This window comes from Odocoileus virginianus, unplaced genomic scaffold (assembly GCF_023699985.2).
Source record: "Odocoileus virginianus isolate 20LAN1187 ecotype Illinois unplaced genomic scaffold, Ovbor_1.2 Unplaced_Contig_6, whole genome shotgun sequence".
Classification (NCBI taxonomy): domain Eukaryota; kingdom Metazoa; phylum Chordata; class Mammalia; order Artiodactyla; family Cervidae; genus Odocoileus; species Odocoileus virginianus.
In genome coordinates, this window is record NW_027224323.1 from 1,743,275 (window position 1) to 1,770,296 (window position 27,022).

Sequence of the window (27,022 nt, forward strand, 5' to 3'; positions counted from 1 at the left end):
GACTTTCCTTCATTGGCAGGAAGGTTCTTTACCACTGAGTCACCTGGGAAGCCCTTATATTATGCATTTGTACAAATACATATTTACATATATGTATATTCGTATATTTGTATATATATATATATACATCTTTACAAATACATATTTATGCATATAAGATTTCCCTGGTGGCTCAGACACTAAAGAATCTGCCTGCAATGCAGGAGATCTGGGTTTGACCCCTGGGTCAGGAAGATTCCCTGGAGAAGGAAATGGCAACCCACTCCAGTATTCTTGCCTGGAGAATTCCATGGACAGAGGAGCCTGGCGGGCTACAGTCCATGGGGTTGCAAAGAATCAGACACGACTGACTAACCCTTTCCTTTCGCCTTTCATACATTTATACCCATTTGTGTATTTGTCGATATATACAGGGCTTCCCTGGTAGCTCAGCCAATAAAGAATCTGCCTGCAAGGCAGGAGACCCTGGTTGGCTTCCTGGATCAGAAAAATCCCCTGGAGAAGGGATAGGCTACCCACTCCAGTATTCTTGGGCTTCCCTGGTAGCTCAGCTGGTAAAGAATCTGCCTGCATGAGGGAGACCTGGGTTTGATCCCTGAGTTGGGAAGATCCCCCTGGAGAAGGGAACAGCTACCCACTCCACGGGGCCTGTCAATTTCATACCCTCCCTTACAACCCAGCGACATTTCCGAGTCGTCAGATCGATGTCAGGAGTGAAGGCTGTCTTCTGCAGTTCATTAAACTAAGGGGCGAACGACTATTAAAAAAATTTTTTTTTTTTTAAATTTTTGTGTTGCTCCACGCACACGCTTTGCGTCACCCAGATATCCCATGCCGACGCCTTGGGAAACTTAGCACCCTGATGCACAATGCAGGTAAAAAAATAAATAAATAAATAACCAGCTGGCCGTCCGGAAGGGCTGTCTGACACCCGGCTCTGCGTGGCTCCCCAACAGGTGCGCCGGGATGAGCCCGCCGGACGCGATGCGGACGACGTGGGCGCGGTGGCTGGCTCTCTCCGCGGTGCTGATTCTGCTCTGGGGACGCCCCCACGTGGCGCTGGCCTGCCCCCACCCCTGCGCCTGCTACGTCCCCAGCGAAGTCCACTGCACGTTCCGCTCACTGGCTTCCGTGCCCGCTGGGATTTCTCCACATGTGGAAAGAATCAATCTGGGGTTTGTATCACATTCCTTCGAGCGATCTTCAGCCTCCTGGCCAGCCGGCGGGGACGGGTTTCGTCTTTCGTGTTCGGGTGTGTGCGCGCACATACGTGACTGCGAGTGTATACTCTTGTGGAGGCCACCATGTCTTGCATGATGTGGCCCGAATCAAGAGGACATTTATAACTCTACTACATGTGGTCCTTTGGGGCTAGTATCTGAGTTTATTCATCAGCACCAATCTCTGTCACAAAGCTTGATTAGGAACCATCAGAGACAGCTTCAGCTCCTTGATAAATTTCCGTTGATAACAGCTCTTTAATACACGCAGATGCAAAATATATGACGCGTGCATAAATATGCTAATAGTATTTAAATAGATTTCAGCAGTTGTCACAAAATAATAAACAGAATAAGTGAGACACATCTTTGACCCTGTAAATTATCAGTAGGATGCAATCGTGACTTTGATGAAATAACCTGTAAATTATCAGTATGATGCAATCGTGACTTTGATGAAATAAGAGTTCCTTCAGGTTTTGCCTATTTAAAATTTCAACCTCCTTTAAGCAGTTTTTTTTCAGGTATTTGTTGATGTGGCTGCATCAGGCCTGAGTTGCAACATGTAGAAGCTTTAGTTGTGTCATGCCAACTCCTAGTAGAGGCGTGTGGTATCTGGTTCCCAGAACAGGGATTGAACCTGGGCCCCCTGCATTGGGAAGGAGCATGAAGTACTAACCAGTGAACCATCAGAAAGTACAAGTGTTAGTCGCTCAGTCTTGTCCGACTCTCTGCGACCCTGTGGACTGTAGCCCACCAGGCTCCTCTGTCTATGTGATTCTCCAGGCAAGAGCACTGGAGTGGGTTGCCATGCCATCCTCCGGGGGATCTTCCCGGCCCAGGGACGGAACCCCCGTCTCTCTCATCTCCTGCATTGGCAGGTGGGTTCTTTTCCACTAGCACCACCTGGGACCACCAGGGAAGTCCCCTAAAGAGATATTTTAGGGCAGCATTTCAGGTGGAATTTTTATGTTTCAATTTTCTTCTCTACCCATATATACTTTCTATAGCTAAGTGTCAATTTCCATGAATTATAGGTACTCATGAAATTTTCATACTAAACTGTGATTTGCAGAATTCTAATGGTAAACAATCATTTGGAGTTCTTCAGCAAAATGTGCTAGCTACTTCCTCCCACCTATAAAACAATGAAACTATTTAGGGTTTGCTGAATAGACATCTTAGTAAGACAAATGACCGGTAAGACAAAGTCCTCTTTGAGTATAGAGCCTCAAAAATTCTTGCCTTTACCGATTAGAAAGTCCAGTAGAAGAGGGCAGTTAAGACAGTGAAATAAACACTTCAAAAATCCATAGCAATGGACCATGAAATAGCTCTCTCCCAAAAAAAAAGAAGAAGCTTGGCAAACTTGACTGTCTGAAAAAAAAATCCAACCACGATGATGATCACTCCACAGGGAAAAGACATTGGCTTTGCCAGAAGAGGGAACAGTAAGCGTTTCCTTTTTATAATCTTTAAATTGTTTTACAATTTAAAAACCCGTTTCCTTTTCACGGTCTTCCAGTTTATGCAAAAGAGGAGCTGAAGCTGCTTTGAATCAGGGTCGAATGGGCTCTGCGCGTTTTGCAGGAAGGGAAACAGAGTTGATCTGTGATCACTTTTGTCTCTTGGGCTTCCCCGCTGGCTCAGAGGTAAAGAATCTGCCTGCACTGAAGGAAACACAAGAGAGGCAGGTTGATTCCCTGGGTTGGAAAGATCCCCTGCAGGCGGGCATGGCCACCCACTCCAGTCTTCTAGCCTGGGGCATCCCATGGACACAGAAGCCTGGCGGGCTACATACAGTCCGTAGAGTTGCAGACTGGGACAACGGCTTGGCGTCTGAGCACGCAAACGCTTTATCATTGGAAGCAAAGACAGATATCAAAATGACTCTTTTTCCTCCTTCCGCCAATAGTATCTTGAGATGGTTTTGTGTCATATTAAAGAAAAAATAAAAAGAATAAAAAAAACAAGGACGGGTTTCATGGCATCTACACATAGGACTTCCATCTGGCTTAATTTGTAAGTTGATTCAACGGGCCACGTTTTCATTGTCTGCTTCATGTTGATGTATGCCAGAAACCAATACAATATTGTAAAGCAGTGATCCTCCAAGTGAAAAATTAAAACAAACATTAAGTGCACATAGTAGAAGAATGTCAGTCGCCATCTTACAGCACTGTTTCTGCAGAGTGTTAGTCGCTCAGTCGTGTCCCACTCTCGTAACTCCGTGGACGGTAGCCCGCCAGGCTCCTCCGTCCATGGGATTCTCCAGGCAGAACACTGGAGTGGGCTGCCATGCCCTCCTCCAGGGGGTCTTCCCCACCCAGGGATCGAACCCGGGTCTCCTGCACGGCAGGCGGCTTCTTCACCGTCTGAGCCGCCAGGGAAGTCCAACCTCAAGGGAGAAAAGGAGGCTGGCACGGTGCATTTTTTTGGGAGAAAAGAAAAGAGACAACAGCAGTGTCTGCTACAGATAGAACTCAGGGTCTGAGTTGCCTGTTAGCAGTCTGCAAAGGGTGGGAAACCCTCAGGGAATGACCGATTATTGGCAGAGCGCTCCTGATTTTCATTCCCACACAGATGTTTTTCTCGGGTTCTCATTCATCACTGAAAGAAAAAGAGTGCCTCTTTCCTGTTTTGAAAAAAAGAGCTGCTCTTTCCTGTTGGGAGAGCCCCAAAGATTTTTTTTTTTTTTTTTTCAGAAATGACTTTCCATTTCAATTTTTTTTTCTTTCTTCTTTTCTAGGTTTAATAGCATCCAGGCTTTATCGGAAACGTCGTTCGCCGGACTGACGAAGCTGGAGCTGCTCATGATCCACGGCAATGATATCCCCAGCATCCCCGACGGGGCTCTGAGAGACCTCATCTCGCTCCAGGTAAGCCGGGCGTGGCGGCTTGTGGGAAAGAATCCCCCTGCCAACGCGGGAGACACGGGTTTGATCCCTGGGCCGGGAAGATGCCCTGGAGGAGGGCATGGCAACCCACTCCAGTCTTCTTGCCTGGAGAACCCCATGGACAGAGGAGCCTGCTGGGCTACAGTCCACAGGGTCATAGAGTCGGTCACACCTAGCTACTGGAAACAAACAGACTGGACATATATGATTGACCCTAGTTGCAACCTCTATCACCAGCCGCGGAGAGAGGGAAGACTTTAAAATGCTTTTCTTCACGATGAATGAAACGGCCACTTTTTTAAAACATGAACAAAACAAGCTTCATGTCTTTCCTTCCCTGCCCTTTGTTCTGCCTTCTGTTCCTTCTTATGGTGTTTTTGTTTTTAATTATACACAGGGCTTCCCTTGTGGCTCAGCTGATAAAAGAATCTGCCTGAAATTCGGGACACCTGGGTTCGATCCCTGGGGTTGGGAAGATTCCCCTGGAGAAGGGGAAGGCTACCCCATGCCAGTATTCAAGCCTGGAGAATTCCCTGGACCGTATAGCCCCTGGGGTCACACGGAGCCGGACGCGACTGACCAACATTTTCCCACTTCCGGTCTTTGTAGGTTTTCAAGTTCAGCTACAATAAGCTTCGCGTCATCACGGGCGAGACCCTGCGGGGGCTCTGGAACCTGGTGAGGCTGCACATGGACCACAACCGGATCGAGTTCATCCACCCGGAAGCGTTCAGCGGCTTGACCTCTCTGAGGCTCCTCCACTTAGAGGGGAACCTGCTTCGGCAGCTGCACCCCGCCACCTTCTCCACCTTCGCCTTCCTGGACCACTTCCGGCTCTCCACCGTGAGACACCTCTACCTGGCCGAGAACGCCCTCAGCCGTCTCCCCGCCGGCATGCTGCAGAACATGCCGCTTCTAGAGAACCTCTACCTGCACGGCAACCCGTGGGCCTGTGACTGCGACATGGCCTGGCTTCTGGAGTGGGACGCCAGATCCAAAGGTAGGAACCGCGCAGGCGGCCCAGACGGTCAAGTGTCCGCCTGCAGTGAGGGAGACCCAGGTTCGACCCTGGGTCGGGAAGATCCCCTGGAGGAGGGCATGGCTACCCACTCCAGTATTCTTGCCTGGAGAATCCCCATGGACAGAGAAGCCTGGTGGGCTACAGTCCATGGGGTCACAAAGAGTTGGACACGACTGAAGCGACTTGGCACGGATGAGTACAGAAAAGCCGTGAGATGTTTAGCAGGGAGAAAATATAGTTTGATTCTGTAGACATCAGTCTGGGGAGCCTTTGTACCATCTGATGGACTTGTCAAGTAGGGCGTCGGGATGGGTTTGGGCTGGAGAAGCAGAGACGGAACTGGTTGTCGGCCAGTAGACGGTAATTGAAACCACCCCCGTGGGCGAGACCCTCCACGACAGGGCAGGGCCAGAAGGGAGGGTGCTTAGACGGAGTCCAGGAATAGTTCATCCATAATGAGTTGGGCAGAGAAGCGCTGAAACAGTCAGTGTTGGCCAGAGAAAGACAAAATTCTGGAGGACTGAGTGTCCAGGAAGCTAAGAGTAAGAAAGTGAATCCAAAAAAAGAAAATACTGCCTAAGATGAGTAATTGTCACAAAAGATAATGTAGTTATGAAAGGTCAGCATGATACAAGTCATGCCAACAATTGGTCCTGAACTGTTAGTCACTCAGTCGTGTCTGACTCTTTGCAACCCCGTGGACTGTAGCCTGCCAGGCTCCTCTGTCCGTGGGATTCTCCAGGCAAGAACACTGGAGTGGGTTGTCATGCCCTCCTCCAGGGGATCTTCCCAACCCAGGGATTGAACCCCAGTCTCCTGCATGGAAGGCAGACCCTTTATCCTCTGAGCCACCAGGAAAGCCCACAGTTGGTTCTAGGACCTGGAAATACGTTCATGCGTTGCAGAGACTTACATAGGTTCTTCTGGACCTTCACAAAAGGAAAATTGCACCTTATGTACGAAGAGAGATTCTTTGTCAACTTAAAAACACCTTTTCCTTGCCGCATGTGGGGTCTAGTTCCCTGACCAGGGATGGAACCCCAGCCCCCTGCGTTGGGAGCTTGGAGTCTTAGCCACTGGATCACCAAGGAAGTTCCTAAGAGTATCGTTTTAAAAAGTACTCATTGCTGCCTGTCAGGAACTTCCCAGACCCTGGTTAGTTACCACACAATGGGGTTAAATGGATATAAGCTCCTAGGTGACATCACGGACACAGGTAGGCAAGGTGTTGAACCTTGGTTGAGATGCACCCAGGCGATAAAGACGCATCTTCATCCTCTGTCCGTTCTTGGGGTCGTTGACTTAGAGCACGTTTGTCGGATGCTGTCTTTCAGGAGTCCTGAAGTGCAAGAAGGACAAAGCCTACGAAGGGGGTCAGCTCTGCTCCACGTGCTTCAGTCCCAAGAAGTGGCAGCCACAGGAGCTGCAGACGCTGCAGGACGTCCCCTGTCAGAAGCCTGCCATCGAGTCCCCGCTGAGACACAACGGGAGCCGGAGCAGCGAGGACGATCCGGAGGAGGACGAGGATGCCCGGCACCCCTTCTCCCCGGACGGGTTCCGGTTCCCCGCGTGGAACGTGTCCGTGAACATGAGCGACGAGCACGGAAACACGGTCCACCTGGTCTGCGACATCAGGAAGCCCACGGACGTGTCCAGGCTCCACCTGAACCAGACGGACCCCCAGGAGATAGAGATCAACGCCACGGTCGCCTTGGACTTCGAGTGTCCCATGACGCGACAGAACTACGAGAAGCTCTGGAAGCTGATCGCCTACTACAGCGAGGTCCCCGTGAAGCTCCACCGGGACCCCGCGCTCGGCAGAGACCCCAGGCTCGGCTTCCAGTACAGGCAAGATGCCGACGACGACGCCACGCTGTACTACACGGGCGTCAGGGCCCACATCCTCGCCCAGCCGGAGTGGGTCATGCAGCCGTCCATCGAGCTGCAACTCAACCGGCGTCTGAGCTCGGCCAAAGTGGTGGTGCTGTCCTATTCGTCTCGGCACGCCCTGGTCGTGTCCGCCAAGGACGCGAGGCTGTCTCGGAGCAGAAGCTGGGTGATGATCGAGCCCGGCGAGGCCGTGCAGAGAGCCCAGACCGTCCTGGAGGGGAGCCCCTGCCAGTTGAGCTGCAAGGTCAGGGCTTCCGAGAGCCCCTCCATCTCCTGGGTGCTCCCAGACGGGTCCGTTGTGAAAGCGCCGATGGAAGACCGCGACGGCAGGTTCTCCGTCCTCACCAGCGGCTGGCTGAAGATCAGGTCGACGCAGCCGTCGGACGCTGGTCTGTACCAGTGCGTCGCTCGGGTGAGGGATGAGACGGACCGCATGTTCTACAGGCTCCTGGTGCAGCCGCCGGTAGTTCAGCCTCCCGACGCGTTCACGGTGACCGTTCACAAGAACCCAGGGGAGCCCGTGACGCTGCCTTGCACGGCGTTGGCCGTACCGGAAGCCCAGATCAGCTGGATCCTTCCACACAAAAGGATGCTGAATGCGATGGCCAATGCCTCGCACGCCTATGTGCTGGCCGACGGCAGTCTTTCCATCCCCAAGGTTCAAGGCCGTGACAGTGGTTACTACAGATGTGTGGCGGTCAACCAGCGAGGGGCAGACCATTTCACGGTGGGGGTCCAGGTGAGCAAGAGGGGGTCCGGCGGGTCTCCGAAAAGAGGCGGGCGCCCAGGAGGCAGGACTCTTTCGGGAGGGCGAGGCGGGATCGTGGAGGATGAAGGCGGATCCGGCATGGGAGATGAAGAGAGCGCATCGAGGACGGTCCTCCACCCGCAGGACCAAGAGGTGTTAATCAGAGCAACGGACGACGCCGTCGGCAGAGGTGCGAAGACCAGGAAAGGGCGCAGAAAGCTGAAACCCTGGAAGCACCCCGCAAAGGAGCCGGAGACCAACGTCGCCGAAGGCCGCAGGGTCTTCGAGTCCAGACGGAGGATAAACGTGGCCAACAAGCAGATTAATCCAGAACGCTGGGCAGACATCTTAGCCAGAGTCCGTGGGAGAACTCTCCCGAAGGGAACGGAAGGACCGCAGGTCATCACAGTCAGCTCGCCTTCGGTGACGAGGCAGGACGTGACTCCACCTCTGCCTGCCGTCGCTGCCGGCTCAGCGCCCATTCAGACCACAAGCAGCGCAGAAGAATCCTCGGGAGATACGTCCGTATTTGGCGAGGAGGAACAGGTTTCCAGCGCTGTCTCCTCCCCTAGGACCGTTCCGCTCCAGCCTGGCCACGACGGAATCATTGGCAGTGAATCCAGAGTGACAAGGACACCCGTGGAAGAATATATTGAAGAGGACTCTTCTGAGAAGACCCTGGGTACAACTCCCACTGAAGTTGACTCCAACCAGACCCCAGCCACGACACCGTCATCTATACTTTATGAATTTTCTACTCTGCAGGCCCTAGAAATGGAGCATAAGGGGCCCACCAGTGAAAAGGTAGTCACAGACAGCTGGTCTACCCTTGATGTTGGGTCCGTGCCGGAGTCCACATCCCCTGAGAATGAATCTCCGATGGAAGCCGTACCCTTGGCTGAGTCTGAGACTGTGACCTCCTTTTACCCCGATCTGGGGACAAATCCACTACCAGCTGAGCATACCGTGAAAGAGCAGGCCTCCGCACACTTCATGCCAACTCCCGTCTCGTGGGTTGCCGAGGCCAGGACACCTGAGCCGCTTGAAGACCCCACCTTAGGGGACCCCGACGTCCCAGCTGAAACGCGCCTCCAGGAACAGACAGAGAGCCCGCAGCTTGTGAAAACTGGTTTAAGCACCCCAGGCCACCCAGTGATTCCCCAGGGCACGAAGGAGACTTCTCAGACACTGCAGGAAGAGGGTACACTCGGGACACACCCCATGGACTCCCGACACATTGAGGGAAACGGGCAAGCCGTGGACCCGACCACTCCGCTTGACTTGACTCTAGAAGCGGTGAACAGCGTCACTGATTTGAAGCGTCCCGGGGAGTCCACGCTTGGTGTCGTGTTTGGCAAGGACACGACCACGGCACTAGTGACCACGCCAGCCCCACAGGACACTTCACCGTCGGCTCTGACCACGCACCCTTCTCGGAAGAGGCCCCATGGCAGGAGGCGATTCCGACCCCACAAATTCCGACACCGCCATAAACAGACCCCGCATACGACGTCTGCCCCGACAGACGCTGTCTCGACTCCACCGACCCAGGTCCCCGAAGTGAAGACTGCAGGCCGAGGGGCGAGTTCTCTGGGTCCTACGACCTGGGCTACCAGCGCCGTAGGTACCCCGGGACGCTCGGACACGGAGGAGCATGCCGAACCTGTATCCAGGGGCAGCCCACGCAGGAAACAGGGCAAGAGACCCAACAGACACCGATACATCGCTTCTACCCTCAGCTCTGTGGCTTCTGTGTCCAAGCCCGGCCTTTCTCCAGAAGATAAGCATAAAACCTCTTTTCCCCCCAGCACCCAAGCTGCACTTTCCCCTACGACCGTCTCTTTCACCACTGGAGACCCACGGGAGCTAACCGGCATGCGAGATTATAGCACAGCTAGCATCAGCAAAACACATTTATCGCGTGACAGATTCCGAGAGGCCGTTCCCGTCACACGCGAGCCCGTGTCAGACGGAAAGGAAATGAATAACCACGGTGTCACAGACCTCGGGGACTATCAAACCGACGGTGTGGTCCCTGGAGCCTCAGTCACTCACGCGGTATCACCTTCTGGGGCCAAGGTCTCCCCCGCGAGAGGATTTAAGGAGGCGTCTCTGACATCTCCCTTTCCAGAAACGACGAGCTGGGATCCGCCAGGGGCAAGCCAGCCTGCGATGGAACACACAGACCCGCCTGTTACCAGCCCTCCGGAAGCGCTTACAGGATCACCCTCTGTGAGACAGGCAGCGGATCTAGGTTTGCCTACTGAGTTTTTACCTTCAGCGGGGGTCTCTACACTGTTTCAACCCCAACAGGCGGCTCCTTCAACGACTCTCCCCGTCCTAAAAGTAGAGGCGTCCTCAAGTCCGGCGGAAACCACCGTCCATGATCAGAGAAGCCCGTGAAACCGCTCACGCTACCGTCCCTTCTGAAATCGGGCCCCAGAGTCACGTGTCCACTCCCGCCCCGGTGGTGCAGCCAGAATCGCCATTCCCACCCACGACTCTCATATCCTCCGCAGAGACCACCACAGAGCCCACACCACCTTTTCCTTCAGGGACGTCCCCAGCCTGGAAAGCTTCCAGAGACCACGTCTCCTTCCATTACGTGGGGACCCCAGAAACCAAAGCGCCTTTGGTGAAAAACGAAGTAACTCGGCATCTGGCGAAGCCAGACCAGTTATCCACGCCCTCTTCCAAGCAGGACAAGTTTACCCTGACTCCAGAGCAGGCGTTAAGACAGGAAGCGTTTGATGGTACAATGAAAAACATGCTTCCCCGTGCTCCAGATGGTGCAAACGAGGCTGGGAGGGTCCCAGTTTTCCACCAACCAGCCGGAGTTCCCGCCACACCGATCCCGCCGAGAGGAACCGTGAGACCCCCGCACGCAGTCACACAAAGCCCCTTCAGACACTCGGTCACCTTCCAGCCCCCTCATCACCTGACCCGCAAACCAGGAGTCACCGCGTACCCGTCGAGGGCTTGGCCGGAGGGCGGGCACGCGACGACTCCAAGATCACCGAGTTATCCGACGACTCCCGTGGTGGTTTTATGGCCTGGGTCCAAACCTAGCCTTCCGGGTCCGGCGACCGGCCAGGGAACTGACCGATTCCAGGGCAACTCCAGGTCGTTGGGAAATAACCACCTGCCCGATCTAAGAAGAGACCCCGTGGGCAAGCTTCCGAATTCGAGAGCGCCTCCTTTTCCCGGCGGAAGATTCCCTTTCTTTATCAACAGGACCCTGTCTTCCCCCCAGTTGGGAGGCACTCCGAAACCTCAGGGACCCAGCTCTCCAGCCCCGGCGTTGAGAGACAGAAAGGTCAACACAGGTCCCTACACTCGGATCCACGCTCAGAGCATCTTCCACATGGACCTGGGGCCCCCAGCACCTCCCGTCTTGCACGCCCCCAGGACCACAGCGCCCCCCTCCACGAACGTACGGAACATCCCCCCGGTCTCCTCCACCCGGAGCTCGATCCCCTTCACGACGTCTTCCGTCCCGCCCTCCAGAAGCTTCCATCACAGCAGCTCAAAGCTCTTCTCTGCCGGAGGGCCGCCTGCGTCCAAATTCTGGACGCTGGGGGAAAAGCCGCAGATCATCACCAAATCCCCGCAGACCGTGACCGTCACCGCGGAGACGGACGTCATGTTCCCCTGTGAGGCCACGGGCAAACCCAAGCCTTTCGTGACTTGGACCAAGCTGTCCACAGGTATGGTGTTTATACCTTGGGCGTTCTAACCAGGGCTGGTAGGTGGAGAGGGGGAGTTCCTTTGGTGTAAGAAGTCCACGTAAAACCAGAGACTCTCAGGACGATGGGTAGATGGGATGGGAAAGGACTCCAGAGAATCTATCAATGGGTGTATCCCATTACAGGGACAGGGGAGTAAGAAATGAACAAGGGTGTGAGGTTTTTTTTTTTTTTTAAAGCAGCAGTGGAAACACGTAGCATTTCTAACCGGGACTTAGGGCTTCCCAGGTGTCTTGGAAGTAAAGAATGCCTGCCAGTGCAAAAGAAGCGGATTCTATCCCTAGGTTGGGAAGATCCCCTGGAGAAGGGCGTGGCAACCCACTCCACTATTCTTGCCTGGAGAATCCCATGGACTGAGGAGGCTGGCAGGCTACAGTCCACGGGGTTGCAAAGCATCAGATGTGATTTATCAACTGAACAATGACGAGAAACCCTGAGGCTTAGAAACATTCCAGAAAGGACCCTCTTGCCTTATCCCCGTGAGATTCGGTACAGAAGTCATCGGCAAGGCACGTGGGGCTTGCAGGAAGGGAAGGTGAGGGGAAGTCCCCCCCCAGCCCCCGCATCCTCCCACTGTCTTGGAAGGTCGCTGGACTTTGGTCTGAGCTCGGCGGGTGTTGGTTTGTGTGGAACCTAGAGCTGTGATTTCTATGAGTCAGCCCCGTCTGCCATCACTGAGCACCCTACACGGGCGGCTGGAGCAGCCAACCTCTTTTCTGATCGTTTGGGGGGTTGGAAGTACAAGATCCACGTGACAGCAGGACTGGTCCCCCCTGAATCCTCTTCAGCGCATCCACGGCCGTCTCCTCACGCGGCCATCCGTCCATGTGTCTGATGTCCCCATCTCCTCTTCTCATCAGAACCACGGTCCTCTGGGATCAGGACACACCCTCGTAGACCTCATTTTTTCACCTTCATCCCCTTTTTAAAGACCGTCTCCAAGCACAGCTGCATTCTGAGCCTCTGCGGGGTGGGGGTGGGGGTGGGGGTCCCAACTCCAACATAGGAATTGATGGTGGAAGGACAAAATTCAGCGCACATAACAAGGGTCCACACGACGGTCTCTACTTGGCAGGCTGGGGTACTGCAAAGACCGCTCTGGTTCACCCAAAACAACCCATCTGCTTGGATGTCCAAACAGATTCACGGCGACGCGGGGAACTAAACGTGATGACCACCCCTCTAGGTCTTCGCAGAGCACCGAGATGAGCTCCTTGTGTTATCCAGAAGCTTCCCAGTCGCGCTATTTTACACATATAGGGTATATATATATATGTCACTGTTCCTCTCGGTTCGTCCCAGCCTGTCCTTGCCCCGCTGTATCCACAAATCTGCGTCTCTATTCCAGCCCTGGAGTCTCTGTGAACTTACCTCCCTTTCCCTCTTTGTCTTTCCATCTCTCAAGCACAGCTGTGTCCTTCAGGCTTGGATTCTGTTCAGAGGGTTGGTTTTTTGATTTTTTTTTCCCTCCATCTGCCGTGTAGATAACCCAGGAAGTGACCGGCGCTGTTACATTGGAGACAGCTGTATGTTCTCTGCTGATCTCACACACGCTGGACGTTTTCCAGTCGTGAGAAGAGGCGCTGGGCGCAGGCAGATTACTGACCTCTTTGATAGGCTCCGCGTTGGACGCCAAAGACTTCCCTAATGATTTGATGAGGAATTTGCTGGAGAAAGCCAGCGGGGGAACACCACGGGGCTTTTCATTCTGAAAGGACTCTGCCTCGGATGGAAGGCGTGTCCCTGCAGTGAAGAGACCCCATTTGCATTCGTCCTTGGCGTCCTCTGTCCCTTGTTCCATCATAGCGTGTCCCTGGGCCATGCCAAGACCATCATGCATCTTCCTCCACCTGGCCGGGATTCTGCTTCTAGCGCCAGCTTTTCCTTGGTTTGGAGGAGGGCGTGGCAACCCACTCCGGTATTCTTGCCTGGAGAATCCCCATGGACAGAGGAGCCTGGTGGGATACAGTCTGTGGGGTCGCAAAGAGTCAGACACGACTGAGCGACTTACACTTTTCCTTTCTTAGTTAGCTCCAGTTGGGTTTATTTTTTTTTTTTGGAATATAATTGCTTTACATGACGCTGTGCTGGTTTCTGATGTACAACAACGTGAATCAGCTATCAGGGTCCATATATCTCCTTCCTCTTAAGCCCCTTTCCCAGCCCCATCCACCCCTCTAGGTCATCACCGAGCCTGGGCTAGACCTGGGCTTCCCTCTCTCTGTCTGTTCCACACACGATCTTGTATATATGTTAGTGCTACTCTCCCGAGTCACCCTACCTTCTCCTTCGCCCACTGTGCCCACCTGTCTCTTCTCTCCATCTGCTCCTCTCTTCCTGCCCTGCAAACAGATTCCGCAGTAGCCATCTTTCCAGATTCCCTATGCAGGCGTTAATGTGCACGATATCTGATTTTCTCTTTCTGACCTCCTTCACTCTGTACGACAGACGCTAGGTTCATCCTCATCGCTGCAGCAGACTCAGGCGCGTTCCTTTTCATGGCTGAGTAATCTTCCATTGTGTGTGTGTGTGTGTGTGTCTGTACCACATCTTTATTCATTCATCTGTCGATGGACACTTAGCTTGCTTCCATGTCATTACTGTAAATAGTGCTGCTATGAACACTTAGGTGAATGTGGATTTTTTTTTTTGAGTTATGGTTTTCTCAGGGTATATGCCCAGCAGTGACATTGCTGTATCACATGTTAGTTCTAGTGCAAGAGGGTTCCCTTCGCTCCACACCCTCTCCAGCATTTATCATTAGTTCAGTTCAGTTCAGTCACTCAGTCGTGTCTGACTCTTTGCGACCCCGTGGACTGCAGCACGCCAGGCCTCCCTGTCCATCACCAACTCCCAGAGCTTACTCAAACTCATGTCCATTGGAGAGTCAGTGATGCCATCCAACCATCTCATCCTCTGTCGTCCCCTTCTCCTCCCACCTTCAATCTTTCCCAGCATCAGGGTCTTTTCCAGTGAGTCAGTTCTTCGCATCAGGTGGCCAAAGTATTGGAGTTTCAGCTTCAGCATCAGTCCTTCCAATGAATATTCAGGACCAATTTCCTTTAGGATGGACTGACTGGATCTCCTTGCAGTCCAAGGGACTCTCAAGTCTCCTCCAACACCACAGTTCAAAAGCATCAATTCTTTGGCGCTCAGCTTTCTTTATAGTCCAACTCTCACATCCATACATGACCACTGGAAAAACCATAGTCTTGACTAGATGGACATTTATTGGCAAAGTAATGTCTCTGCTTTTTAATATCGTTTGTAGATTTTTTTTCATTGATGACCATTCTGACTGGTGTGAGCTGATACCTCACTGTATTTTTGATTTCCCTTTCTCTGATAATTAGTGATGCTGAGCGTCTTTTCATTTGCCTCTTGCGGTGCACAGATGGTGGGGAGAAAGAGGAACAGGTGCCCCCCAGCTATAGAGGCAGGGGTGTCAGGAAGCATGCGTGAGAGCTCAGCTCAGCCACATGGGACAGAGAATGACCCGCCCAACCTGGCTCTCGGGAGCCTGGCCGGGCCAAGGGGGACGGCGAGTGCAAACCTGGAGCGTCCCTGTCACCGACCTGGGCACCCGAGGAGGACCTGAGTGTCCACTCGGGGAGGCAGGGACTGAGCAAAGCAGAGTTGCCTCTCCGGTAACTTCAGTGAACAAAGAGGCCGCCCTGGGAGACCCTGGGGCTCATGGTACCTTCCAGAACCCTCTCTGAAAAGCACACCCGCTGCCCCGGCGGAAAGGTGTCATTTACCCTGATTCGGGGATTTCACCAAAGAGTCAGGAGGAATATCGGAGGTACTGGCGGGGTGGGTCTTTTGTTCTTTGCCGTGTGGACGTAAAGAGGAGAAGTCAGTCAACGAAAGGGCTTCACAGGTGGCCCCGGGGTAAAGAACCCATCTGCCAGGGCAGAAGACTCCAGTTCGATCCCTGGGTCGGGAAGACTCCCTGGAGGAGGAAATGGCAACCCACTCCAGTGTTCTTGCCTGGAGAATCCCACGGACAGAGGAGCCTGGCGGGCTGCAGTCCATGGGGTCGCAAAGAGTCAGACACGACTGAAGCGACTTAGCAGGCACGCAGACGATCCTGGAGGTACTGGGGGTGGGTCTTTTTGCCTTTGCGGTTTGGTGTCACAGAGAGTTGGACACGCCTTGGCACGCAGCGCTATGCCATCTCTTTCTTTCCCACTTAAAATGTGTGTGTTGAGGAAACAGGATGTTTTTCCCTCTTATAATTCTCCACGGCCTGACTGTATATTCATGACACCCTCTACGTACACTGCAATGTGAAGAATAGATCTCTAGTGGGAAGCTGTCAAGGAACCCAGCTCGGGGGTCTGTGATGACTTAGAGGGCTGGGCTGGGGGCGGGAGGGAGGTTCAAGAGCGAGGGGATATATCTATACTTAAAGCTGACTCCAGAATTCTTGCCTGGAGAAACCCCACGGACAGAGGAGCCTGGCAGGCTCCAGTCCACGGGGTCACAGAGAGTTGAACACGACTGAAGTGATCTAGCACACACACATGCGTGCTCGAGAAGATTATTGGAAGTCCTGGGGGTTGGGCCTTTTGCTTTTTTGCAGTTTGGACATAAACGGGAGAAATGAGATTAAAGAGTTTCCCTAATGGTTCAGTGCCAATGCAGGAGACTCAGGTTCAATCCCTACATCGGGAAAATCCCCTGGAGGAGGGAATGGCAACCCACGCCCGTGTTCCTTCCTGGGAGAGTCCAATGGCCCGAGGAACCTGGCGGGCTACGGTCCAGTGGGGTCGCAAAGGGTCGGGCAAGACTTGGCGACTGGGCGGCTGCAGGCAGAGATGCATTAACTAATCGTCTTTATTCCAACCTTGCGGAAAGAGGCTGTGTGCATCGCATCTGATGGCAGCTGTTTCTGAATTCCAGGCGCTCTGATGACCCCCAACACCAGACTGCAGCGGTTCGAGGTCCTGAAGAACGGCACCTTCGTCATCCGGAGCGTCCAGGTGCAGGACCGCGGGCAGTATATGTGCACGGCCAAAAACCTGCACGGGGCCGACCGCATGGTGGTCCTGCTGTCGGTCACGGTGCAGCAGCCCCAGATCCTGGCCTCCCACTACAAGGACGTCACCGTCTACCTGGGCGACACCATCGCCATGGAGTGTCTGGCCAAGGGCACCCCCGCGCCGCAAATCTCCTGGGTCTTCCCCGACGGGCGCGTGTGGCAGACCGTGTCCCCCGTGGAGGGCAGGGTCACGCTACACGAGAACCGGACGCTGAGCATCAAGGAGGCGTCGTTCCAAGACAGGGGCGTCTACAAGTGCGTGGCCAGCAACGCGGCGGGCGCCGACAGCCTGGCCATCCGCCTGCACGTGGCGGCGCTGCCCCCGGTCATCCACCAGGAGAAGGCGGAGAACATCTCGCTGCCGCCCGGCCTCAGCATCCACATCCACTGCACGGCCCGCGCCGCGCCCCTGCCCAGCGTGCGCTGGGTGCTCCGCGACGGCACCCAGATCCGCCCCTCGCAGTTCGTCCACGGCAACCTCTTCGTCTTCCCCAACGGGACCCTCTACATCCGCAACCTGGCGCCCCAGGACAGCGGGCGCTATGAGTGCGTGGCCGCCAATCTGGTGGGCTCGGCGCGCCGGACGGTGCAGCTCACGGTGCAGCGCGCGGCCGCCAACGCGCGCATCACCGGCACCTCCCCGCAGAGGACCGATGTTCGCTACGGAGGGACCCTCCGCCTGGACTGCAGCGCCTCCGGGGACCCCTGGCCGCGCATCGTCTGGAGGCTGCCGTCCAAGCGGATGATCGACGCGCTTTTCAGGTACGTACGTATGGGGGCGCTCCGGGCTCACCATCATTCCCCGGGCACTTCCGCGCGCTCCCGGAGTTTTTTTCTTGGGGCACCTCCCTCCGTCTCCCCTTGGAATTGTGTTGCTCAGTCGCTCAGTCGTGTCCGACTCTGGGACCCCATGGACTGCAGCACGCCAGGCCTCCCCGTCCATCACCAGCTCCCGGAGTTTACTCAAACTCATGTCCATCGAGTCGGTGATGCTATCCAACCATCTCATCCTCTGTCGCCCCCTTCTCCTCCTGCCTTCAGTCTTTCCCAGCATCAGGGTCTTTTCCAATGACTGGGATTTGGGGGGGACACCTTTTCTTGGGGTCAGACAGAAAAGGGAACTACTCCTTGTCTGGAATGAATGGGCTTCCCTGGTAGCTCCGTTGGTGAAAAACCTGCCTCCAATGCAGGAGAGACTCTGATTCCGTTCCTGGGTGATGAAGATCCACTGGAGAAGGGATAAGCTACCCACTCCAGTATTCTTGGGCTTCCCTGGTGGCTCAGAAGTAAAGAATCCCTCTGCAATGCAGGAGGCCTGGGTTCGATCCCTGGATCGGGAAGATCCTCTGGAGAAGGGCATGGCAACCCACTCCAGTGTTCTTGTCTGGGAAATCCCGTAGACAGAGGAGACTGGCGGGATTCAGTCCATCGGGTGGCCAGGGATTCAGACACGACCTAAGGACTAAACAGAAACAACAAAAGGATAGATACAAACAGTTTGCCTTCTCTTTCTATAATCGAATCTCAACAAAACACGTAGGAGCTCCACGCGTGATGTTAAAGTGTATCCGCAACAGAAGGAAAGGAGGGAAAGACAAAAATCTGAAAGGCATGGTGATACACCAAGGTCACACATCTGGAATCCTTAAAGTTCGTTTTGGCGACAAGAAGAAGCACCTTGCCTTGTTGCCCTGTCTCCGAGTCCCAGATGTTTGAATCTAGAGCAGTGGGTCTCAACCAAGGGGGATTTTGACCCCCGGGGACTTGGGGCAATTTGGGGAGCCATTTTTGGTTGATGTGACTTCAGGAATGGGGAAGTGGGGCTCCCGGCATGTGGTGGGTGGAGACCAGGGGTGCTGCTGCACACCCCACGGCATGGAGGATGTGTGCTCAGGATGGCCCACGCCAGAGAGTTGTCCAGTCCCAGGTGTCAGTAGTGCTGAGGCTGAGAAACCCTGAACTAGCGTGAGAGACTGTCTAATTATCTATCCATCCATCCATCCATCCATCCATACATACATACATACATCTATCCATCCATCCATACATACATCTATCCATCCATCCATATGTCTATCTACCCATCCATCCTTCCATATATACGTCTATCTATCCATCCATCATCCATCCATTTACCCATCCATCCTTCCATACATCTATCCATCTATCCACCCATTCATCCATCCATCCACCCATCCATCTACCCATCCATTCATCCATCCATGTCTATCTACCCATCCATCCATCCATCCGTCTATCCATCCATCCATCTCTCTATCTATCTCTAGCTGTGGTTCTCAACCAGGAATGACTTGGCCCTCAGGGGACATGTGACAATATCCAGAGACATTTCTGCTTGTCACACCTTGGCGGGGAGTGCTCCTAGACCTGATGGGTGGAGACCAGGGATGCTCCTCCACACCCCACAGTGCAGAGGACGCCCCACATAAGAGAGTCGTCCAGCCTCCAGGTGTCAGTAGGGTTGAGACTGACAAATGCTGACATAGCCTAAGTGACTGTCTAATTATCTATCTATCCATCCATCCCTCCATCCCTCCATCTATCCCTCCCTCCATCCATCCACCCATATGTCTATCTACCCATCCATCCATCCATCCATACATGCATGCATGCATGCATCCATCCATTCATCCATATGTCTCTCTACCCACCCATCTATCCATACATGCATGCATCCATTTATCCATCCATCTATCCATCCATCCATCCATACATCTATCTATCCATCCATCCATACATGCATGTATCTATCTATTCATCCATCCATCCATCCAGTCTGTCTATCCACCCATCCATCCATCTACCCATCCATTCATCCATCCATATGTCTATCTACCCATCCATCCATCCACCCATCCATCCATTCACCCATCCATCTATCCATCCACCTATCCACCCATCCATTCATCCATCCATCCATCCATCCATCCATCTACCCATGCATTCATCCATCCATATGTCTATCTACCCATCCATCCATCCATCTACGCATCCATCCATACATGCATGCATCTATCTATTCATCCATCCATCCAGTCTATCCATCCATCCACCCCCCATCCATCCATCTATCCATGCATCCCTCCATCCATCCATACATGCATGCATCTATATCTATTCATTCATCCATCCAGTCTGTCCATCCTTCCCCCCATCCATCCATCTATCCATCCCTCCCTCCCTCCCTCCCTCCATCCATCCATCCATCCATCCATACATGCATGCATCTATCTATCCATCTATCCATCCATCCATCTCTCCATCCATCCATCATCCATCCATCTCTCCATCCATCCATCCATCCATCCATCCCTCCATTCCATCCATCCATCCCTCTCTCCATCCATCCATCCATATCTCTGTCTACCCAACCATCCATCCATCTATCTATCCCTCCATCCATCCATCCATCCATCCACCCATATGTGTATGCACCCATCCATCCGTCCATCCATCCATCCATACATGCATGCATGCATCTATCTATCCATCTATCCATCTATCCATCCATCCATCTCTCCATCCATCCATCATCCATCCATCCCTCCATCCATCCATCTATCCCTCTCTCCATCCATCCATCCATATCTCTGTCTACCCAACCATCCATCCATCTATCTATCCATCCATCCATCCATCCACCCATATGTCTATCTACCCATCCATCCATCCATCCATCCATCCATCCATCCATGCATCTATCTATTCATCCATCCATCCAGTCTATCCATCCATCCATCCATACATGCATACATGCTACTGTTTAATCAGTACAGACCAGGAGAGCTGCCCCAAACCCCGCCATGCACAGGAGACGCCACCATGGACAGTCATCCAGCCCCTTACATTAGGTGCTGAAGCTGCAAAACCCTGGGCGTGTCCCCCCAAAGCCACTGTCTTTGTTCAGTGTTTCCAGCTGCAGAAGAAAGACACAGGGGTTGGCAGCAGTGAGACAAAGCGACACCGATGACGCCATGTTGAAACCCCACCCCCTCCCCAGCTCTCAGCCTCCAGGGCCGGGCAGCTTGGTGTGGGCTCCTCCCCGCAGACAAGGACAAAAAAAAAGCAGCACCCAAGATTCTGTGCCGACACCGTCTCCTTTCAATGAAGGAAAAGGTTGCTGTCGCATTCTCCCAGCCTGTCTATTTTAACTTCAGGCCGCTGGGTGGTACCTCGTGAACTTCTGCACAGTCCATCCGGAATACCACGTACCCGGTTTTCCCCAGAATATCTTCCAGCTGGGCCGGTGTCCTGCCACGTGGAGGCCTGTTTTCCACTGACGTTGGCAAGGCTGAGGCGAGTGTTGAACGGACGCTGAAATGAAGGATGGTCATTCCAGCGTCGACGGGGGCGGTGTTACAGCTTCTCGCTGTAAATCATAAACGATGGTCTCTGTAGCTTCATTATTCCTAGCTTCTGACTAATTACATTCTCAGAAAAAAAGTGTCATTAAACGGCCCATGGGAGTTTTACAAAGGAGCGGGTTCTCTGCCCCGCCTACACACTGGGATTGTTTAAAAAACAGAGGTATTGGACTTTGGTGTCTTGAAGCCAAGTCTCCTGTGCAGTGGAGCCAGCCACCTTTTTCAGGCTTGCTCTGTGGATTCTGATTGTGACCAAGACTAGGATTCGTTGCCATAGGCATTTCTAAATGTTTTTCAGACATATGCTACTGTATACATTTCTGGAGTCTGACTCCAAGACACGTTAAAACATCTTTTGTCTTTTCCACTGCTATCCAGTGACTGACTGATTCACATAGACTTGACTCTCTTTCCCGTGGCCAACAAAACAGTTTATTTGGCCCTTGTCAATAAGTGCTTATAGCTCAGTCGGTGAAGAATCTGCCTGTAGTGCAGGAGACCTGGGTTCGATCCCTGGGTCGGAGAGACTTGCTGAAGGAGGAAATGGCACCCCACTCCAGGATTCTTGCCTGGAGAATCCCATGGACAGAGGAGCCTGGCAGGCTACAGTCCCTGGGGTCGTAAAAGAGTCGGACACAAGTTAGCAACTAAACCACCACGATTGGTGCTTTGATGAACAATGATCAGGTGGCTAAGTGGTTAAGAATCTGCCTGCCAATGCAGGAGATAAGGGTTCGATCCCTGGGTCGGGAGGATCCCCTGGAGAAGGAAATGGTAACCCACTCCAGTATTCTTGCCTGAGAAATCCCACGGAGAGAGGAGCCTGGCAGGCTACAATCCATGGTGTCTCTAAGGGATGAGCCATGACCTAACAACAGCAATCAGGTTTCAAGGTTGTATTCCATCATAGGCTTTTTTTTTTTTAATTAACCATTCCATACATGCTATGAGAATGATGCAGTGTGCAGGAAATATTTAGGGATGAATGTTCAAGTTCCCTCTACAGAAGCCAGAATGATCATTTATAAGTAACTGAGATGTTGGTCACTTTTAAAGTAGGAAGTTCCTAAATATCTTAACCCGTTACTCAAAGCATTAGCTCTGCACTGCTGGAGGAGATGCCAATACCTATTTATAAAAATGTCCCGTACGTAGGGTAGCTGTTTCTGTCTTTCTTTCCGTGTTGCCCCTTTATGCTGAAAAACTTTTTTTCTTACATATTAACTCAGCAGCGTGTGAATGTAGGTCTACTGCGTGGAGAAATGGCATGTAGCATAGGTGCAAACTGGTGAGGATCTGTAAGCTTTAGTGGAGAAGGAAATGGCAACCCACTCCAGTATTCTTGCCTGGAGAATCCCATGGACAGAGGAGCCTGGCGGGCTACAGTCTGTGGGGGTTGCAAAGAGTCAGACACGACTGAACCACTGAGCACATTGACACTGACACACTCTAGAGAAGAAACTTGTAGACCAACAGCATCAAGTGCTGAGGCATCCCACCTTAGCATCGAAACTCTTCCGATCACCACACCTCCGTGATTCGTGGCGTCGATACTTTGCTTCCTCTTTGATTCATAGTTCAGTCCAGCCACATGAGAACTGTCAAGGGTAGAAATCGTCCGTAAAGTGCTTTCTTTAGGAAAAATTTCACCTCATCCTAAGGTTAATGCATATTCATTCTGTCCAAGCCTGTAGCATTTGATCTGATTTTATCATTACCCTAAGCACCGCACTGGCCAGCATGCAAATATTTGATCCACACACACACACACACACACCCCACACACGCACACACTAACAGGGTTGATGTCGTAGGCTGCATTTCACATCTTTGAATCCGTGGCCAGGCCAGCCAGAGGGCAGGCTCCACCGGGAAGTTCTTATTCATGGTAAATAAATTGCTTCTGTGTTTGGGTAGTGTCCCCTTTCGGCTGCAAAAACCATCTGACGTTTTGAGTGGCAGTCTTGGGTACTGGTGGAGTTTCCCTGGTGACTCAGCAGTAGAGAATCTGCCTTCCAACGCAGGAGAGTCAAGTTCGATCCCTGGGTGGGGAGGATCCCCTGGAGAAAGGGCATGGCAACCCACCCCAGTATTCTTGCCTGGAGAATCCCATGGAGTAGGTGACTCAGTGGTAAAAGAACCTGCCTCCGATGCAGGAGACGCGGGTTCGATTCCTGGGTGGGGAAGATCCCCTGGAGAAGGGGCGTGGCAACCCACTCTGGTATTCTGGCGTGGAGAATCCCCTGGACAGAGGAGCCTGGCCGGGCTACATCCTGCGGGGTGGCAACGAGTTGACCATGCCTTAGTGACAACAGCCTGACCACCTAGTGGTTCCTCAGAACCCCAAGTCTCTGTCTTGCTTCGGTGATCTCGAGCCAGGCCAAGAGAGCGTTTGGGAGACTGACATTCTTCCTCCTTTTCTTCTTCCCCGTCAGCTTCGACACCAGGATCAAGGCGTTCGCCAACGGGACGCTGGTGGTGAAGTCGGTCACCGACAAAGACGCGGGGGATTACCTGTGCGTCGCCCGGAACAAGGTGGGCGACGACTTCGTGGCGCTCAAGGTGAACGTGGTCATGAAAGCCGCCAAGATCCAGCACAAGGAAGCCAACGACCACCGGGTTCTCTACGGGGGCGACCTCAAGGTGGACTGCCTGGCCACGGGGCTCCCCAACCCCGAGATCTCGTGGGGCCTCCCGGATGGGAGCCTGGTCAACTCCTTCATGCAGGCGGACGACAGCGGCGGGCGGGCCAAGCGCTACGTGGTGTTCCACAACGGGACGCTCTACTTCAACGAGGTGGGCCCGCGGGAGGAGGGGGACTACACGTGCTTCGCCGAAAACCAGGTCGGCAAGGACGAGATGCGCGTGCGCGTCAAGGTGGTGAGCCAGCCGGCCGCCATCCGCAACAAGACGTACTCGGTGATCCAGGTGCCCTACGGGGACGTGGTCACCGTGGCCTGCGAGGCCCAGGGGGAGCCCGCGCCCAGGGTCACCTGGCTGTCTCCCAGCCACCGGCTCATCCCCGCCTCGTCCGACAAGTACCAGGTCTACCAGGATGGCACGCTCCTCATCCAGAAGGCCCAGCGCTCCGACAGCGGCAACTACACGTGCGTGGTCAGGAACCGCGGCGGCGAGGACCGGAAGACCGTCTGGATCCACGTCCACGTGCAGCCGCCCACCATCAACGGATACCCCGAGGCCATCACCACGGTGCGGGAGGTGGCCCCCGGCGGGAGCCGCAAGCTCATCGACTGCCGGGCGGAAGGCGTGCCGGCGCCGCGCGTGCTCTGGGCCTTCCCCGAGGGCGTGGTCCTGCCCGCCCCCTACTACGGCAACCGCATCACCATCCACCGCAACGGGACGCTGGACATCAAGAGCCTGCGCGCGAGCGACTCGGTGCAGCTGGCGTGCATCGGGCGCAACGAGGGCGGGGAGGCCCGCCTGGTGGTGCAGCTCACGGTCCTGGAGCCCTTGGAGAAGCCCGTCTTCCACGACCCGGTCAGCGAGAAGATCACGGCCATGGCCGGCCACACCATCAGCCTCAACTGCTCGGCCGCGGGCACCCCGCCGCCCGCGCTGCTGTGGGTCCTGCCCAATGGGACGGAGCTGCGGAGCGGCCAGCGGCTGCACAGGTTCTTCCACAAGGGGGACGGCCGGCTGCACGTCAGCGGCCTCTCGTCCGAGGACGCCGGCGCCTACCGCTGCGTGGCCAGCAACTCGGCAGGCCACACGGAGAGGCTCGTGTCCCTGAAGGTGGGGCTGCAGCCCGAGACGAGCAAGCGCTACCACAACCTGGTCAGCATCGTCAACGGGGAGACGCTGCGGCTGCCCTGCGCCCCGGGCGCCCGGGGGACGCGCCCCTCCTGGACGCTGCCCAGCGGCCGGGTGCTGGACGGCCCCCAGGTGCGCGGACGCTTCGCCCTCTGGGAGAACGGCACCCTGACCGTGCGGGACGCCTCGGTCTTCGACCGGGGCACCTACGTCTGCAAGGCGGAGGGCGAACACGGCCCTGCCGTCGTGAGCGTCCCGGTGATCGTCATCGCCTATCCCCCGCGGATCACCAGCGAGCCCACGCCGGTCATCTACGCCCGCCCCGGCAGCACCGTGAAGATGAACTGCATGGCCATGGGCATCCCCAAAGCCGAGATAAGCTGGGAGCTGCCCGACAAGTCGCATCTCACCGTGGGGACTCAGACCCGTCTCTATGGCAACAGATTCCTGCACCCGCAGGGATCCCTGACTGTCCAGCAGGCCAGCCAGAGAGACGCGGGCTTCTACAGATGCACTGCAAAAAACCTCCTGGGCAGCGACTCTAAGACCACCTACGTCCACATCTACTGAAATGCCAAATCGGATGGCGGGGACTCCACGGCCTTCGCCTGAAAGCGAAAGTGTTCGCGGCTCAGTCGTGTGGGATGCCGAGACTCCCCCTCCTCCCTGGACTGTAGCCCGCCAGGCTCCTCTGTCCGTGGGATTCTCCAGGTCAGAATACTGGAGTGGGTTGCGATCGCTTAGGAAGTTAAAATGAAGCTTGCTGACGCGAGGGAACACCGCAGGCGCTGTAAGGCGGTGTCTGCCCCGACGAGGGGGACTTTGTGACCTGTTTACAGGATGCCAAGCGCCCTGGTCTTGCTTTCCACGGGACTGGGGTGCGGATCTCAATTTTCTGAGTCGCGGGCGCCACCCTGCCGCCTGAACGAGCGTCTGAGGAGCACTCACTGCAAACAAATCATAGACATTCACCATGCCTCGCTACCCGGCTGCAAAACGCGTTCCCCTAGTTAACCTGCTGCAGTTTCAACACGATAGAACCTTCTAGAACGAGTATCCACCTTTCCGTTATCTCAGCATTCCACTTTGCCCAACAAGGCCTGAGAACCACAATGATTGAATTTTTTTTTTTTTAACCCACGTACATGTGTCATACAATACATCTCGTTTTATAAGAATGCTCTGTTCCTGGAACTCACTTTTTATATAGTGTTTTATATATATATATATATTATTTTTTTTTCTTTCTAATCAGACGATGAGAGTAGAAAGCAAAAGACATACTTTCTGTCTCGTTAAAAATAATAAATTATTGGTCTTTACAAGACTTGGATACATTAGGGCAGGCATGGAAATGCAGTTGAAGCAAGTTTCCTCCTCATCTTCCTTCAGATTCATGAACCATGAAGATATTACTGTTCCCAGGAATCCTGTGGGTGGGGGAGGGACTGACATACTGAATTTCCTTGTTTATAATAAAGTTTATCCCATGAGAGTTGCAGGGAGATGAGAGGAGACGGAACAGAAAGCAAAGTTGTGACCCCAGAGAATAAACCCACTGTCTTCTGGACAAGCTCGGAAATCGCTTTCCTCCTGTCTGCCACTGAAAGTTGATCTGTTATTTCCATGACTGCTTTACTGTATTTTTAAGGCCCATATAATGTACATTGGATAATAAAATAATATTTTCCAAAGAGCCAAGCAGTCATGACAGTGGTATTTTTTTCAAGGGCAAAAGCACATGAGTTGCATTTGAGTTTTAAATCAGATTGGTTGATTTGACTTCCCTGGTGATCCAGTGGTTAAGACTTTGCAGATCCCACATGCCTCAGGGCCAAAAAACCTAAACCTAAAATGGAAGTAGGATTGTAAGAAATCCAATAAAGACTTTAAAAATGGTGGGCCACATCCAAAAAAAAAAAAATCTTAATAAATCAGATTGGTTAAAAATTGCTTTTATCCACCACACTATAATTACTCCTTTCTCTGCAACTCTTTTTATTACAAAGAAACGGAGTCCAAGTTGGTGGCTCTGGCGACCCCTTTGACAGGAAGAAAGGGTGGCAACAGTTCCGATCTGAACCAAGATAAATTGAGACTGAAAAAAATGGTGTCACGGAAACCCTTCAGCTAATTTTCTTCAGGAAAGAGGCGTCTTGGGTGCATGTCCCACGCATGTTTTGGCTTTCCATACCGAGAAGCGGGTAAAAAGCAAGATTAAATGTTTGGGAAGAAGGTGAGTTTTGACCATGCCACCAATTTGGAAAGAATAGCAGTCACTGAAACGAAACAGCTTGGCT

At 53.5% G+C, this 27,022-nt stretch overlaps 1 protein-coding gene across 1 annotated transcript; it reads left to right on the forward strand.

Moving 5' to 3' along the window:
* The first annotated feature begins 966 nt into the window (after nucleotides 1-966).
* On the forward strand, nucleotides 967-26,418 carry MXRA5 (matrix remodeling associated 5). The gene is given in 7 exon segments (XM_070463841.1): nucleotides 967-1,175; nucleotides 3,970-4,099; nucleotides 4,727-5,117; nucleotides 6,473-10,167; nucleotides 10,169-11,483; nucleotides 16,428-17,328; nucleotides 23,387-26,418. Coding segments are annotated over 7 exon segments (8,547 nt in total). The 3' UTR covers nucleotides 25,293-26,418.
* Nucleotides 26,419-27,022: the final 604 nt, after the last annotated feature.